The sequence below is a fragment of the Geotrypetes seraphini genome, chromosome 8, assembly GCF_902459505.1.
Source record: "Geotrypetes seraphini chromosome 8, aGeoSer1.1, whole genome shotgun sequence".
Lineage (NCBI taxonomy): Eukaryota > Metazoa > Chordata > Amphibia > Gymnophiona > Dermophiidae > Geotrypetes > Geotrypetes seraphini.
This window is the reverse complement of record NC_047091.1, coordinates 108,768,652-108,783,730: the sequence shown is the minus strand read 5'-3', so window position 1 is coordinate 108,783,730 and position 15,079 is coordinate 108,768,652. Positions and strand designations below refer to the sequence as shown.

Sequence of the window (15,079 nt, the reverse complement as noted above, 5' to 3'; positions counted from 1 at the left end):
TTCTTTTGGAGATGGACAATAAAGAGAAATACATTTTTTATTTTTTTTTTTAACTGGGAGGAGAGTGTGATCCCCCTGAAAATGTCCCTGCTTAGGGTGCAGAAAGAGGGATTTTCAAGGCTGTCACTAAACAAGGAAGGCTGGGATGTTCAGCCTGATGGGTGCTTGTGGAAAGTCCCAGCCCATGTGGGTAGTACTAGAAGATAATCTAAGGTAGGGTTGCCAGATTTTCCAAATGGAAAATCCGGACCGCCTAGACCCGCCCCTCAGGCCTGCCCAGTTCAACCCTAATCCTTCTTCCAGTCCCACCTTAGCCCCGCCCCCCGCTGCCTGATCTTGTCCTCAAATCGCGCCAGGCAGGGAGGAAGTCCGCACATGCGTGGACTTCCTCCCTGCCCGATGCAATTTGATGAGGCTTTTCAAAACCCGGACAAAGTGCCGGGTTTTGAAAAGCTATCCGGACCCCCAGACATGTCCTCAAAAGGAGGAGATGTCCATGGAAATCCAGATGCCTGATAACCCTACCGTAGCAGTGAAGAGGAAGTCCTGGAAGCTAAGACAGAAGAAATTTGCTAAGCATGGGGTCTGAAGCCCCTGTTACATGGCAATGGATGCCTACGGACCAAAAACGGGAGTGCTTGGGGGGAAAAAAAGACACCCCAGGTAGGAGAAGTGGGAGTGGATGTGCCTCATTTCTGGCAGAATTTTCATTATGCGACTGGAGATCCCGTGTCCCAGGATGGGATAGATTTACAAGTTTATTTATTTTATAACCTGCCAGTTCACTATACAAGGAAATATGCACGGTGTACAATATACCGGTATAAAAAAACAATAAGAAAAGAATACCATCAATTAATAGTAAAGACCCACCCAAAAAGAATATATATTTATTCATTATATGAATTAGAACAATCAAAATCAAATAATAAAAACAATACACTCCGATGTAATGTAATACAAAACTCTCTGTATCTATACACCATAACATTAACCTTCTTTAAGATCAGTTCCATAGGCCTGATAAAATAATCAGGCCTTCAACAACTTTTTAAAACAAGGGAAAAATAGGGTTACCATATTTTTCTCTGGGAAACATTGGACACATGACCCTGCCCCGTTCTGCCTCCACCCCCACCCCCACCCCCACAAAGCCTCCTCTCTTCCAGAAAAGCTCCAGCCATGTCTGGAGGGTCTGGAGCATGAGCGGATGTGTGTGACGTCATCTGCACATGCTCAGAGGCCCTCCAAATGCAGCCAGAGCTTGTCGGGGCTTTCCAATACCTGGACAAATGCCAGGTTTTGGAAAATCCGTCCAGAAGCCCAGACAGTCCTCTAAAAAGAGAACATGTCCGGGTTTTCCCGGACGTCTGATAACCTTAGGAAAGATAATTCCTTCCTCAAATATTGAGGCAAAAAATTCCACATCACAGGCGCCGCATATAAGAAAGCACCTTTTTGAGTACGTTCCAATTTAGAATGTTTAATTTCAGGAACTTTAAGGAGAGCTACTTGACTAGAGCACAATTCACGAGGAGGAATAGACAATTATAGTATTTTTGCAAGTGTGAATGGCAAATCCTGATTTTAAACTTTAAATACAATGGTCTCAATGGCTGCTTCCATGAACTGAACATATAGCTACATTCTGCAAAGTTTGCAATTTTGACAAATTTTGTTTGGTAACACCGATCAAGAGTGCATTTGCATCGTCTAATTTGGACATAAACAAACTGTGAACTAATACCAAAAAGGAAGCCATGTTGTCATAACCCTTAATGGAATGTAACTTGCACAACACTGCAAAACCTTGCTTTACGACATGCTTAATAAGCTCCTCAAAAGACAACACTGAATCAGTTGTTACCCTTAAATATGGCACAACTGAACTGTTGTAGATGGAGGATTTAAACCTTTATAAATTCAGCACGCCAGCATTTTTTTCCAACTCAAGGACAAACCATGGTTTTGTAACCAATCCTGAACTGCCATTAAACATGATTCAATTGGAATAAAATCAAGTTTTGTTCTATAAGTTTGAAACAATAACAGCAAGTTATTTGCACACATGAAAACACTTACTTTAAATGTCTGAATCAAATTAATTACGGCAAACTAGATGGGCCATCTGGCCTTTATCTGCCATCATTTTTGTTTCCATCCTGGAAGCCCAGACTAGATATATTCCACGTATTAAGAAAGGAGGAAGGAAGACCAAATGGCAACTGGCGTGGTTAACGAGTGAGGTAAAGGAAGCTATTAGAGCCAAAAATGGATCCTTTAGATAGCAAGTCAAATGCAAGGCGTTAATAAGGAAGGCAACGAGAGCCTTTGAAAGGAAGATTGCACTGGAAGCAAAAACACACAGTAAAAACTTTTTTTGATATATAAAAAGCAAGAAGCTGGGAAGAGAATCGGTAGGACCAATAGAAGACTGAGGGATAAAATGGGCTCTCAGGGAAGACAAGGCCATAGCACAGAGATTAAATAAATTCTTTGCTTTAGTCTTTACCAAGGAAAATATGAGGGAGTTACATGCCAGAAATGGTATTCAATTCTGATGAATCGGAGAAACTCAAAAAAATCTCTGTAACCCTTGAAGCTATAATGGATCAATTTAACAAATTGAACAATAGCATATCACCTGGACCAGATGGTATACATCTCAGAGTGCCAAGAGAATTGAACTTGCAGAACTATTGTTAATAATATGTAATTTTTCTTTAAAATCCATCATAGTACCAGAAGACTGTAGGGTGGCCAATGTGACACCAATTTTTTTTAAAGGGTTCTAGAAGTGATCCAGGAAATTATAGACCAGTAAGTCTGACGTTGGTGCTGGGGAAAATGGTAGACTATTATAAAGAATAAAATGACAGACCATATACATAAGCATGGATTAATGAGAGAAAGCCAATGTGGATTTAGTCAAGAGAAATCTTGCCTCAATAATCTACTGCATTTCTTTGAAGGGGTGAATGAACATGTGGATAAAGGTGAGCTGGTTGATATTGTGTATTTGGATTTTCAAAAGACATTTGACAAAGTACCTAATGAAAGACTTCTGAGGAAATTAGAGTCATTGGATAGAAACATGATGGCCTATCTAGTCTGCCCATCTGCAGTAACCATTACCTCTTTCTCTCTCCGAGAGATCCCACGTGCCTATTCCAGGCCCTCTTGAATTCAGGCACAGTCTCTGTCTCCACCACCTCTTTTGGGATACAGTTCCATGCATCTACCACCCTTTCTGTAACAAAGTATTTCCTTAGATTACTCTGGAGCCTATCACCTCTTAACTTCATTGTATGCCCTCTCATTGCAGAGTTTCCTTTCAAATTAAAGAGACTCGACTTATGCACATTTACATTACATAGGTATTTAAATGTTTCTAGCATATCTCCCCTCTCCCGCCTTTCTTCCAAAGTATACTGATTGAGATCTTCAAGTCTGTCCCCATACGCCTTATGATGAAGACCACAAACCATTTTAGTAGCCTTCCACTGGAACGACTCCATTCTTTCTATATCTTTTTGAAGGTATGGCCTCCAGAATTGTATACAATATTCTACATGAGGTCTCACCAAAGTCTTATACAGGGACCTCAATACCTCCTTTTTCCTACTGGCCATACCTCTCCCTATGCAATCTAGCATCCTTCTAGCTTTCACCATCACCTTTTCAACCTGTTTGGCCACCTTAAAATCATCACATACAATCACAACCAAGTCCTGCTCTTCTGTTGTGCACATAAGTTCTTCACCCCTTAAACTGTACCGTTCCTTTTGGTTTTTGCAGCCCAAATACATGACCTTGCATTTCATAGCATTCAATTTTAGCTGCCAAATTTCAGACCATCCTTCATGCTTTGCCAGTTCTTTCTTCATGTTATTCACACCATCCAGCGTATCTACTCTATTGCAGATTTTCATATCATCCGCAAAGAGGCAAATCTTATCCGACAACTCTTCAGCAATATCGTTTATAAAAATGTTAAAAAGAACAGGCCCAAGAACAGAACCTTGAGGCACACCACTGGTAACATCCCTTTCCTCAGAGCGATCTCCACTGATCACTTCCCTCTGTCGCCTTCCACTCAACCAGTTCTTGGCCCGGCCCGTCACTTTGGGACCAATCCCGAGGGCACTCAGTTTATTTATTAGACATCTGTGTGGAACACTGTCAAAGGCTTTGCTAAAATCTAAATACACCACATCTAGCACACATCCTCTATCCAATTCTCTGGTCACCCAGTCAAAGAAATTGATCAGATTCATCTGACAAGACCTACCTCTAGTGAATCCATGTTGCCTCCGGTCCTGTAATCTACAGGATTACAGAAACTTGACCATTTTCTGTTTTAAAAGCATTTCCATTAATTTGCTTACCACAGAAGTCAGACTTACTGGCCTGTAATTCCCTACTTCTTCCTTACTTCCACTTTTCATGGAGAGGTACCACATCCGCCCTTCTCCAGTCCTCCGGTACCACTCCTGCCTCTAGAGACTCATTGAAAAGGTCAATTGGCAGAGCTACCAGAACTTCCCTAAGTTCCTTCAGCACCCTGGGATGTACACCATCTGGCCCTATCGCTTTGTCTACCTTTATTTTAGCTAGCTCCTCACAAACACAACCCTCTGAAAATCAATCAGGGTCTATTACTCCTCCATCCCTATTCACGTTTGTCTTCTCCGGTCCTGCTCCCAGTGTTTCAGCCATGAACACAGAACAAAAATATTTGTTAAGCAATTTGGCCTCTTCTTTATCAGCTTCTACATATTTCTCCCCTTCACCCTTGAGTCTCACAATGCCACTTTTGCACTTCTTCCTATCACTAATATATCTAAAAAATGTCTTGTCTCCCCATTTTACTGTGTCAGCTATTTTTTCTTCCATTTGCATCTTTGCTTTCCTGACTACATGACCAGCCTCTCTTAACTTTTCCAGATATTTTTGACTGTCTTCCTCTTTCTGCGATCTTTTGTAGTTTATGAAAGCTAACCACTTATTCCTTACCTTCTCAGCTACTACTTTTGACAACCAAAGCGGCCTTCTTTTCCTCTTGCTTTTACTTACTTGCCATCCTTACAATTGTTCCTTTCAGTTTTACCTACCGCATTTCCACTCCTCCCACATTTCAACTCCTTCCAGACAATAATTCCTTTACGTAAACCCCCATCTGAACAAAGTTAGTTTTTTTTAAAAGTCTAGAACCTTTGCTTTTGAATGAACCCTCTCTATACCCATCTTAATATTAAACCGTACCATGCAGTGATCACTGGATGCCAGATGATCACCCACTGTAACATCAGAAACTATTTCTAGAAGACCCTGCTATAGTGATACCCCAATCAATATCTGGCATGTTAAAATCACCTAATAGCAAAACTTCTCCTTTTTTAGATATATTCTGAATATCTCTATCTACTTTCTTCCATCTGTGAAGGAGGCCTATATATCACACCAAAGTAAATATATTCACCATTCCCTCTTTCCAAATTGATCCACAGTGCCTCTTCCTTGCCCTGCAGATCCTGGAATTGTGTGGCTTTAATATGATCTTTAACATATAACGCTACTCCCCCTCCTTTTCTTCCTACCCTGTCTTTCCTGAACAGATTATAGCTTGGTATAACTACATCCCAGTCATGATTCTCTGTTAACCATGTCTCTGTGATCATCACTGTATCCAACTCCTCTTCTTCCATTACAGCTTCTAGATCCAGAATTTTGTACTGCTTTCCAGACATTGCCTCCTTTTCCCATCCATGTAGAGGTATTCAGTGATTTACTTACCTAAGGGCTTATACTCACCTGGGAGCTTTGATCATCCTGCCCCATCACTTCTAGGTAATGTCCTATTATGGATTAAAAACTCGTTGAAAGACAGAAAACAGAGGGAAGGTTTAAATGGTCAATATTCTGAATGGAGAAGGGTAAATAGTGGGGTTTTCCAGCGGTCTGTGCTGGGACCGCTCCTTTTTAATATATTTATCAATGATCTAGACATGGGAATAACTAGTGAGATAATTACATTTTCTGATGAGACACAAAGTAAACATGATATTAAAAAAAAAAAGTTAAATCGCAAGAGGATTGTGAAAAACTGCAAGAGGAGACTGAGAGACTGGGCATCAAAATGGCAGATGACATTTAATGTGAGCAATTGCAAAGTGATGCATGTGGAAAAGAGGAATATGCTGCAGGCTTTCATATTAGGAGTCACTGCCCAGGAAAAGGATCTAGGTGTCATCTTTAAGGATACATTGAAACCTCAGTTCAATGTGCAGAGACGGCTAATAAGGCAAATAGAATGTTAGGAATTATCAGGAAAGGAATGCCAAACAAAGATGAAAATGTACGGCCGCACCTCGCATACTGTGTGCAATTCTGGTTGATGTATCTCAAAAAAGATGTAGCGGAATTAGAAAAGGTACATAGAAGGGCAACAAAAATTAATAAAAGGGATGAGACATCTTCCCTATGAGGAGAGGCTAAAGTGGCTAGGGCTCTTCAGCTTGGAGAAGAGACAGCTCAGGGGTGATATGATAGAGGTGTATAAAATACTGATTGGAGTGGAAAGGGTAGATGTGAATCACGTGATTACTATTTCCAAAAATACTAGGACTAGGGTGTATGAGATGAAACTACTAAGTAGTAGATTTAAAACAGACCGGAGAAAATATTTCTTCACACAACGTGTAATAAACTCTGGTGAAATTAGTTAGCTTAGCAAGGTTTTAAAAAGAGAAGTCCATTGGGCATTACTGAGATGGCTTGGGGAAATCCTCTGCTTATTTTTTTAGGATAAGTAGCATAAAATCTGTTTTACTACTTGGGATCTAGCTGGGTATTTGGGACCTGGGTTGGCTACTGTTGGAAACAGGGTGCTGGGCTCGATGGACTTTCGGTCTGTCCCAGTATGGCAATTCTTATGTACCCCACAAGTTAGATGTCAAATTGACGATATTGTGCTTTTACACCTCACACAAAAAGTCTGTCCTGTAAGAAAACACTTGATCCATTATAAAACTGTTCCTTGAATACCTAATTTGTACAATTACTAAGTAGTGACAAATCCACCGAGTCAAATGCTGACATTATATCCAATGATACTAATAAAGCCACTCCACCCTAATCTAAACAACCTCTTACTTCACTCACAGGGTTAGTACTACAGCCCTGTCTATAAGTGGATTGCCTAAGTCGATGCAAGAAACACTGAAGACCTTGGAAAGGAAAAGACTGGAATGTAAAGGTATGCAATGGCTATTACCACTTGCTGTTTCCTGACACTCGTAGATTACACAGAAACTGGATTGGATTGTGACTTTTCTTTTTTTTCCTCTGTGAACTGAGACTTTGAGAGGGCAGAGTCTGGGTATAAATTGCTCACCTGGACATTCTGAATTGTAAATATCATGTTACTAGTTAATGAACTGTTTGTTGAGTTCCTGTTATGAAGGTCAAGTTAAAGTTAACCACTGAAACTCCTGGCTGTTTATTGATGAAAGTGAAATAAAGTGTGCCTAGGAAAGAGTACTCTTTGGCCTACCGGAGTAAGTCTGACCCCAGCCTGCACCCAGCTTGGAAAAAATGTGTTTTCTTGATCCTGACTCAAAGAGCTAGTTGGTACCCGAGACTGTGTGAATGAGACTAGGGTTACATTAAAAATTACATATGAATGAATGAATGCACTGCACTGAAAACAAACAAAACATTAGAAAGCTTAGAGAGAGAGAAGAAAGTAAAGGGGGTGAAAGTGAGGGAGGAGCTAGGCAGAGAGAACATCATCTCGGCCATGACAGGAACTCTCATTACATTCGAAGGAGGAAATGGAATTTTAATCATCACATCAGCAAAGAAGCCTGGGAGACAGTGAATGTTTTGGTGCATAGGCTTTAATTCCTGCATGCATTTTAGAACAGAATCTATGTCGGTGGATCCTATTCCAAAATATTAGTGGAACTTGAGATGCCCCAACCTATATATCTCAATTCCAATCTGTATGTCCTTTCTAAATAAAATGTGCTCCATAGGAAATTCCCTAAGGGTCTTCTATGCTATAAGGAAACCCATGGTCAGTTTCAACAACCTCAGTAAAACTGGTAATAAAATTATATTATCATTCAATCTCTAGCAGTATTCAAATCCAGACTCAAAGCCCACTTCTTTGAAGATGATTTCAATTCCAAACTCAAACCCACCTGATAAGCACCAATATCTGTCTTATCGTTCCCTCTGTAATTCCCCCACCTGAGCACAGTGTATTGATGAACCTTCTTGTCCAGTTTGTCTGTCTTGACTAGATTGTAAGCTCTTTTGAGCAGGGACTGTCTCTTCTCTGTTTTGAAGTGCAGTGCTGCCAGCGGCGTAGTGAGGGTAAGAGGTGCCCAAGGGCGGTGGTGACCCCACTTCCCTGTGCATACCCCCTTCCCTTTCCCCTTAGCTCTAGTTGTTCACCGCCGCGAGCAACAAGAACTTCAACGGGGTGCTCCTCGCGACCCCGTTGGCTCTTCCTCTGACATCAGTTCCTCTACACGGCACCCAGAAGTGATGTCAACGGGAAAGGCGACAGGTTGCGAGGAGCACATTGAAGTTGTTTTTCGCGGCAGTGAACAACTAGAGGAGGAGGAGTGCTGGTGCCCCCACCAACATGGCGCCTGGGGCAAACCCTCCTCCCCCTTACTATGCCACTGAGTGCTGAGTATGTCTAGGAATGATTAAGAAGGGGATCACAAACAGATTGGAGAAGGTTATCATGCCGCTGTACTGGGCCATGATACACCCCCCGCCTGGAATACTGCATCCAGCACTGGTTGCCTTACATGAAGGACATTGTACTACTTAAAAGGGTCCAGAGAAGAGCGACTAAAATGGTTAAGGGGCTGGAGGATTTGCCGTACAGTGAGAGATTACAGAAACTGGGCCTCTTCTCCCTTGAAAAGAGGAGACTGAGAGGGGACATGATCGAAACATTCAAGATAAAGACAGGTTGTTCATCCTCTCCAAGGTAGGTAGAACGAGAGGGCACTCTCTAAAGTTAAAAGGGAATAGATTCCATACAAACGTAAGGAAGTTCTTCTTCACACAGAAAGTGGTGGAAAACTGGAACTCTCTTCTGGAGGCTGTTATAGGGGAAAACACCCTCCAGGGATTCAAGACAAAGTTAGACAAGTTCCTGTTGAACCGGAACGTACGCAGGTAAGGCTAGACTCAATCAAGGCACTGGTCTTTGACCTAAGGGCCGCCGCATGAGCAGACTGCTGGGCACAAAGGACCACTGGTCTGACCTAGCAGTGGCAATTCTTATGTTTTTATGTTCTAGTAGCGCTATAGAAATGATTAGTAGTAATAGTAGTAAAATGAGTGCAGCCTAGTTTGAAACCTGCTGCTGCTTCTTGTGATCTTGGGCAAGCTTCCTAACCTTCCATTGCCTCAAACTAGAAACTTAAGACTATAAGCCCTCCAGGGACAGGGAAATACTCAGCACAATTGAACAGTGGTGTAGCAAGGGTAAGTGGCACCAGGGGCAGAGGTGTCCCTCCCCCCTTCCACTCCTTCCCCCAAAACCCCCTACTGCTGCCGACTCCCCCTTCCCTTCCCCCCATACCTTTTTAATTTTCCAGGCAAGAACAACAGCACAAACATGCTGCCCACATGAGGCCTGGAAGCGACATCAGAGAGAGGCGACACTGACGTGGGCAGCGAGTTCGTAATGCTGCTCATGCAGGAAAAATTAAAGAGGTACGAGGGAAGAAAAGAGGCACATGCGCATGGCAAGGGGGGTCAGGAAGGAGGGAGGTGGAGAGGAGGACGGGTACCTGTGCTCTTTACAAAGACTACGCACCCCTCTTACTATCCAGTGCAACTGATGTAACTCACATTAATTTATAGAATTTGTCAGTAAAAGCTCAATCACACTGAAATACGCATGGCCACGTCCTATAGTAAGCCTCCGTAGTCCATGGGTGTCCCTCAGTACCCTCCCCCAATCTATAGAATTTGTATCCTCAGCACACACATAGCCAATCAGGTTATCAGAATGCCCAAAATGAATATGCATGACGTGAATTTACATTGAAATGGAAGGTTGAAAACCCTTACTGTAGAACAAATCTGAATCTAGAGGCATCTGTTGTGCATTCAGTTTCACCTGCCAAAAACATCTGATTGATTTCTTTGACTAAGGTGAAGTGGACTGAGGTCAGGTGCTAGATGAGGTCTACTTGGATTTCAGCCTGGTCTTTGATACACGTTCTCACGCAAGGCTCATGAATAAACTGAACGGGCTGAAGTTAGGACTAGAGAACGACAGGGGGACAAATTTTTCCCCATCCCCGCGGGAACTCATTTTCCCGTCCTGTCCTGGCGAGTTCTTTTCCTGTCCCTGCCCCCATTTCGGCACACTCCATTCTCATCTGCACAAGCCTCAAATACTTTAAAATCATAAGTGTTGTGAGGTTAAGGCAGTGCTTACAGGAATGGGCCAGGGACAGGGACAGCGACAAAACTCGTGGGGATGGGTAAATTGAGTTCCTGCAGGGCCAGGAACAAATCTGTCCCTGGGTCATTCTTTAGTTAGGACTCAAAGTAGTGAACTGGATTAGAAACTGGTTGACGGATAGATGACAGAGGCAGCGGTAAATGAAATAATAATAATAATAACTTTATTTTTGTATACCGCATTACCATGGAAGTTCTATGTGGTTAACAGATGAAGAGACTGAACATTACAGCGAAGTTACACATTTTTTTTTTTTTGGGCATAGCTACATTTACATTTTCGGCGACGCTACATTTACGGTGAAGTTATTTTTCAGGTCAGTTACAATTGCAGAGAAATTACATTTGCTGTAAGTTGCATATATATAGCGGAGTTCATACAGTAGTGTTACATACGGCGGTGATAAAGCAGAGCAGAGGCATTTAGTAAGGGAGGTAATGAAGAAGGGGTGATTAGTTGGATAGGGTGATCCATTTTGTTAAGCCATTTGGTGGCTGACAGGATTGGAGGAGTCGAGAGTCTGAGGTAAGTCAAGGTCCGAGGAGGAGGCAAGGAAGAGGGGGGGAGAAGTTAGAGGAATTTATCAAAAAGGTAGGTTTTGATTGACTTCCTGAACATTTGGTAGGGGGGGGAAATTGGAGATAAGTGCTGTGAGGCATTTGTTCCATTTGCCCGCTTGGAATGCAAGGGATCTGTCGAGAAATTTCTTGTAGAGGCAGCCTTTCAGGGAAGGAAAGGAGAACAGGTAGGTGTTTCGTGTACGAGAGGGGCCAGCAATTTCAAGGTGCTCGGATAGGTAGATTGGAGAAGAGCCTGCTAGGGTTTTGAAGCAGAGGCAGGCGAATTTGAAGATGAAATTAACTTAGAGGAAAGAAAGGTGCATAGTGGCATGCTTCAGGGATCATCACCGGAACCGATTCCGTTGTAGGCAACATTGTTAAAGGGTCAAAAGCAAAATTTTGCCTTTTTACAGAAGACACAATGATTTGCAACAGACTGGACATCCTGGAAGAAATACACAACATGAGAAATAATCTATACACATTTGAAGACTCTTCTAATGTTTGGCCGTTAAAATTTAACGTGAAGAAGTGCAGAGTGATGCTCTTGGGATGCAGAAATACAAAGGAGCTATATGCGATAGGGGGGCGAAAGGCTGATGGGCATAGACCAGGAGAGGAATCTTGGGTGACAGAGTCTAAGGATATCAAAGTGGCAAGGTGTGGCCAAAGCCAGGATGTTAGGCTGCATAGAGAGAGGCATAACCAGCAGAAGAAAGGTGGGGGGTTGATGCCCTTGTTCAAGTTGTTGGTGAGGCCCTACTTGGAGTATTGTTTCTGTTTTGGAGTCTTTATCTCACTAAAGATGTAAAAAGACTTGAAGACAGAGGAAGGTGACAAAAATTGTATGGGATTTGTGCCAAAAGACATATAAGACACTCAAAGACCTGAATATCTGTATCTATGGAAAGAAAAGACAGGAAAGTGGGAGATCTAGATGACATGAAATGAGGCTGGAGGGTGGCAGACTTAAGAATAACATCACAGAGATGGAGACAAAAAACAATAACCAAATTAAAAATTGCTGGGATAAGCACCGAAGATCTGTTTATAGAAACAGGATGGAAATCAAAGCACAGTTAAATAGCTCACACTTTAAAGAGAGCATGGGGGATCTCAAGTGCATGGAGCAGCAGGCACAACTCTGGTTGCCTCATCTTTATCTGCTTTCATTTACTATGTTACTACATTACACATATTTTTGAAAGATGATGGATTATAGAATGGTTTGACTGATGGATTCCGATATTAAATACTGACCTGAACACTCAGGGTTGATTGGACATTCAGTGGCACATGGAAAGACTCTCCCTGAGAAGCTTTAGCGGACTGGTTCCCTTAATGAGGAATTGAATTCCATTTCCACATGAATGCCCCAGTTGAAAGCTGGACACACAGAACTCACAGAAGTGACCAGCTGAGTCTCAGCAGAAGCTTACTTCATTCATAACATCTGTTGAAAGGAGCGAGACTGCTAATTAGACTTACCTTATTCTTGGAATCCTTCTTCTCCATATAGCCCTCATAATAGTGAGTTCGTACCCCTGTCTTTGACCTGCTGTTCTTGGGATTTGAATGGGAGCTAGCCATCGCTGCTGGTCACTCCTACACTGTAGTAGTACAGACTGCAGGTGAGATTTTAAGTATATACTGTAGAGATCAGTACCAGGAAGCTATGGGGATCCACTGATAGTGGCACTTTGCCCAGAGAAGTCCAAACTCCACCTACTTCTCTTTCACTCACCTCTCCGTCAGAGCTTAGGTGAAGCACCTTAGGGATCTTCCACAATTTATAGTCTTTTGCAAAGCGTATAGAAAACAAAAATAACAGAAGGACGAACAGGCAGACAAAATTGTAGGAAGGCACTAGAACAGGCAGGTATAAGGCAGACAAAACTTCTTCTAACTAGCATCCCATCTTCCCTATATTGCACAGTAAGAAGCTGGTGATTCCATAGTCATATTTATTCCGTGGGTAGGGTACTGATTTATGACTTTGCTCTAGATTTTAAAGACTACCTCCCTTTTTTTAAGCCAGAAAGATTCCTTATACAAGAAAATGCACTTAAGTTGGAGTTTACTACCAGAGCAGGATTCATTCTTTGAGGGCACCTAGGCACACAAGTACACTGGGCCCCCTCCCCCACGGCCCTGCCTCCATTTATCTGTTTTCTTATTTACTTCTTTATTTCCACTTGTATTTCTTTCTTTTTTTTAATTCAAAACAAACAAAGATTAGCATATCAGTGCACAGCTTTTCTTCTATGAAACCCCCTAACATCTCTGAACAAATCCCCCTTCCTTCACTTCCAACCTACTTGCCCAGGACTTTAACTCTGAACCCTTTCCATACATATATAAAAGTGTTCAAATATTTTGTACAGCAGGAATACTATCCGAAGTATAAGTCTATATTAACAACCAAGTTTACAACACCTCTCAACTGACTCACTCTATGTCAACCAACTGTAACTCATATGTATGGATAAACAACCAAATCTGTAACTCCTCTAATACGTTCCACTCCATGTATGTTAACTTGTAACGAAACAACAAGGCAAGCTAGTCCACCAAAGAATCCAACATGAAACAAAAGAAGATCGTCAGAAAATAAGGAGATTCAAATCAGGTTTATTCAAGGTGCTCCCAAGAACCATGCCTGATGCATTTTTGCAAACAAGGCTAGTCAATGCTAACAGAAAACCATGTCTTTCATACACACAGAACACAAATACACCGTCACCTAGTATGGAATAAGTAATCACAAACTAAAAATAGAAATATGTAGATAAAGGTTAAACTGAACCGCCAAGAAGCCAAACTGTATACAGTGAAACACCACAGAAACAATGACACATGGCCTCCTAATGCTATGCAAAATATAAATATAGCAGATGTAAATTTACATATTAACAAATAGAAATAAAACAAAAATTGAAAATAAGAATATACCATTTTATTGGACTAATCCATTTTTCAATTAACTTTCAGAGGCCATAGCCTCCTTCAGGTCAATATAGTACACTGCTGTTACATTATACTGTCCTGACCTGAGAAAGTGGGTTTTAGTCTCTAAAAGTTAGTAAGATATGTATTAAAATTAGCCCAATAAAAATTTTACCTTATTTTCTGTTTATAAAAGTTTTATCAATACAACTACAATACTATTTTATTCTAAAGCAACAAAAAATTTTATTTCTACCTTTTGTCATTTCTGCTTTAATCATCTTGTCTTCACTCTCTTCTTTATAGCCAGGATCGGTTCTCTCTCTCTGTCTTCCATGCAGAATCAGCCCCTTCCATCCACTGTCTACCTTCGCTCTCTGCCCCTTCCATTCACTGTCTGCCCTCACTCTCTGCCCCTTCCATCCACTGTCTGTCCTCTCCCCATTCCATATGGTATCTTCCCTCTTTCTATGTTCTTTCCATAAGCTGTCTATCCTGTGCCCCCCTTCTCTCTTTTGTACATGACTCATTTCACCTTCACCCCCTCTCCATTTTTTCTGTCTCTACTCCCTCCCCTATGCTCTGGCATCTCTCTCTTCTCCTTTCCTTCCTTCCCACTCCACCCCATGGTCTGGCATCTCTATCTCCTTTTCTTCCCTCCACTCCCATGCCCTGGCATCTCTCTCCCTCCATGCTCTGAAATCTCATCTCCCTCCTTTCTCTCTGTTCTGGCATTTGTCTCCTTAGTTTCCCTTCCCTCCCCCTATGCCCTGGCATCTCTCTCCTCTCCTTCCAACTCCCCCTCCCCCTCCATTATCTGGCATCTTCTCTCCTTCCTTCCTTCCTTCCTTTCCCCTGGTCTGGCATATCTCCTTCCCTTCCCCATGCCTTGCAATCTATCCCTCCCCCTCCATGGTCTGGTATCTCCTTTCCTTTCCCTCCCTCTCATGGACTTGGCATCTCTCCTTCCTCTCTCTGTTCCTTCTCCTTCCCTCTCTCTCCCCAATTGGGTAAAGCAGCAGCAGCAGTATTTCTCTTCCCCCCCCTCCCTTTCCCTGTGCAGCAG

The 15,079-nt window shown here is 42.2% G+C and overlaps 1 protein-coding gene and 1 long non-coding RNA gene across 2 annotated transcripts in view; one reads left to right on the top strand and one right to left on the bottom strand.

Moving 5' to 3' along the window:
- The window catches only part of STAP2 (signal transducing adaptor family member 2), a 78,042-nt gene extending 65,280 nt beyond the window's left edge, over positions 1–12,762 (bottom strand). Inside the window, exon 1 of the mRNA XM_033956529.1 lies at positions 12,556–12,762. Coding sequence (XP_033812420.1) covers positions 12,556–12,657 — 102 coding nt within the window. The 5' untranslated portion in view covers positions 12,658–12,762. The remainder of the gene's footprint in view (positions 1–12,555) is intronic.
- On the top strand, positions 477–7,542 carry LOC117365752. The gene is made up of 2 exons (XR_004540450.1): positions 477–663; positions 7,167–7,542. It is a non-coding gene; the product is annotated as an uncharacterized LOC117365752 (long non-coding RNA).
- Positions 12,763–15,079: the final 2,317 nt, after the last annotated feature.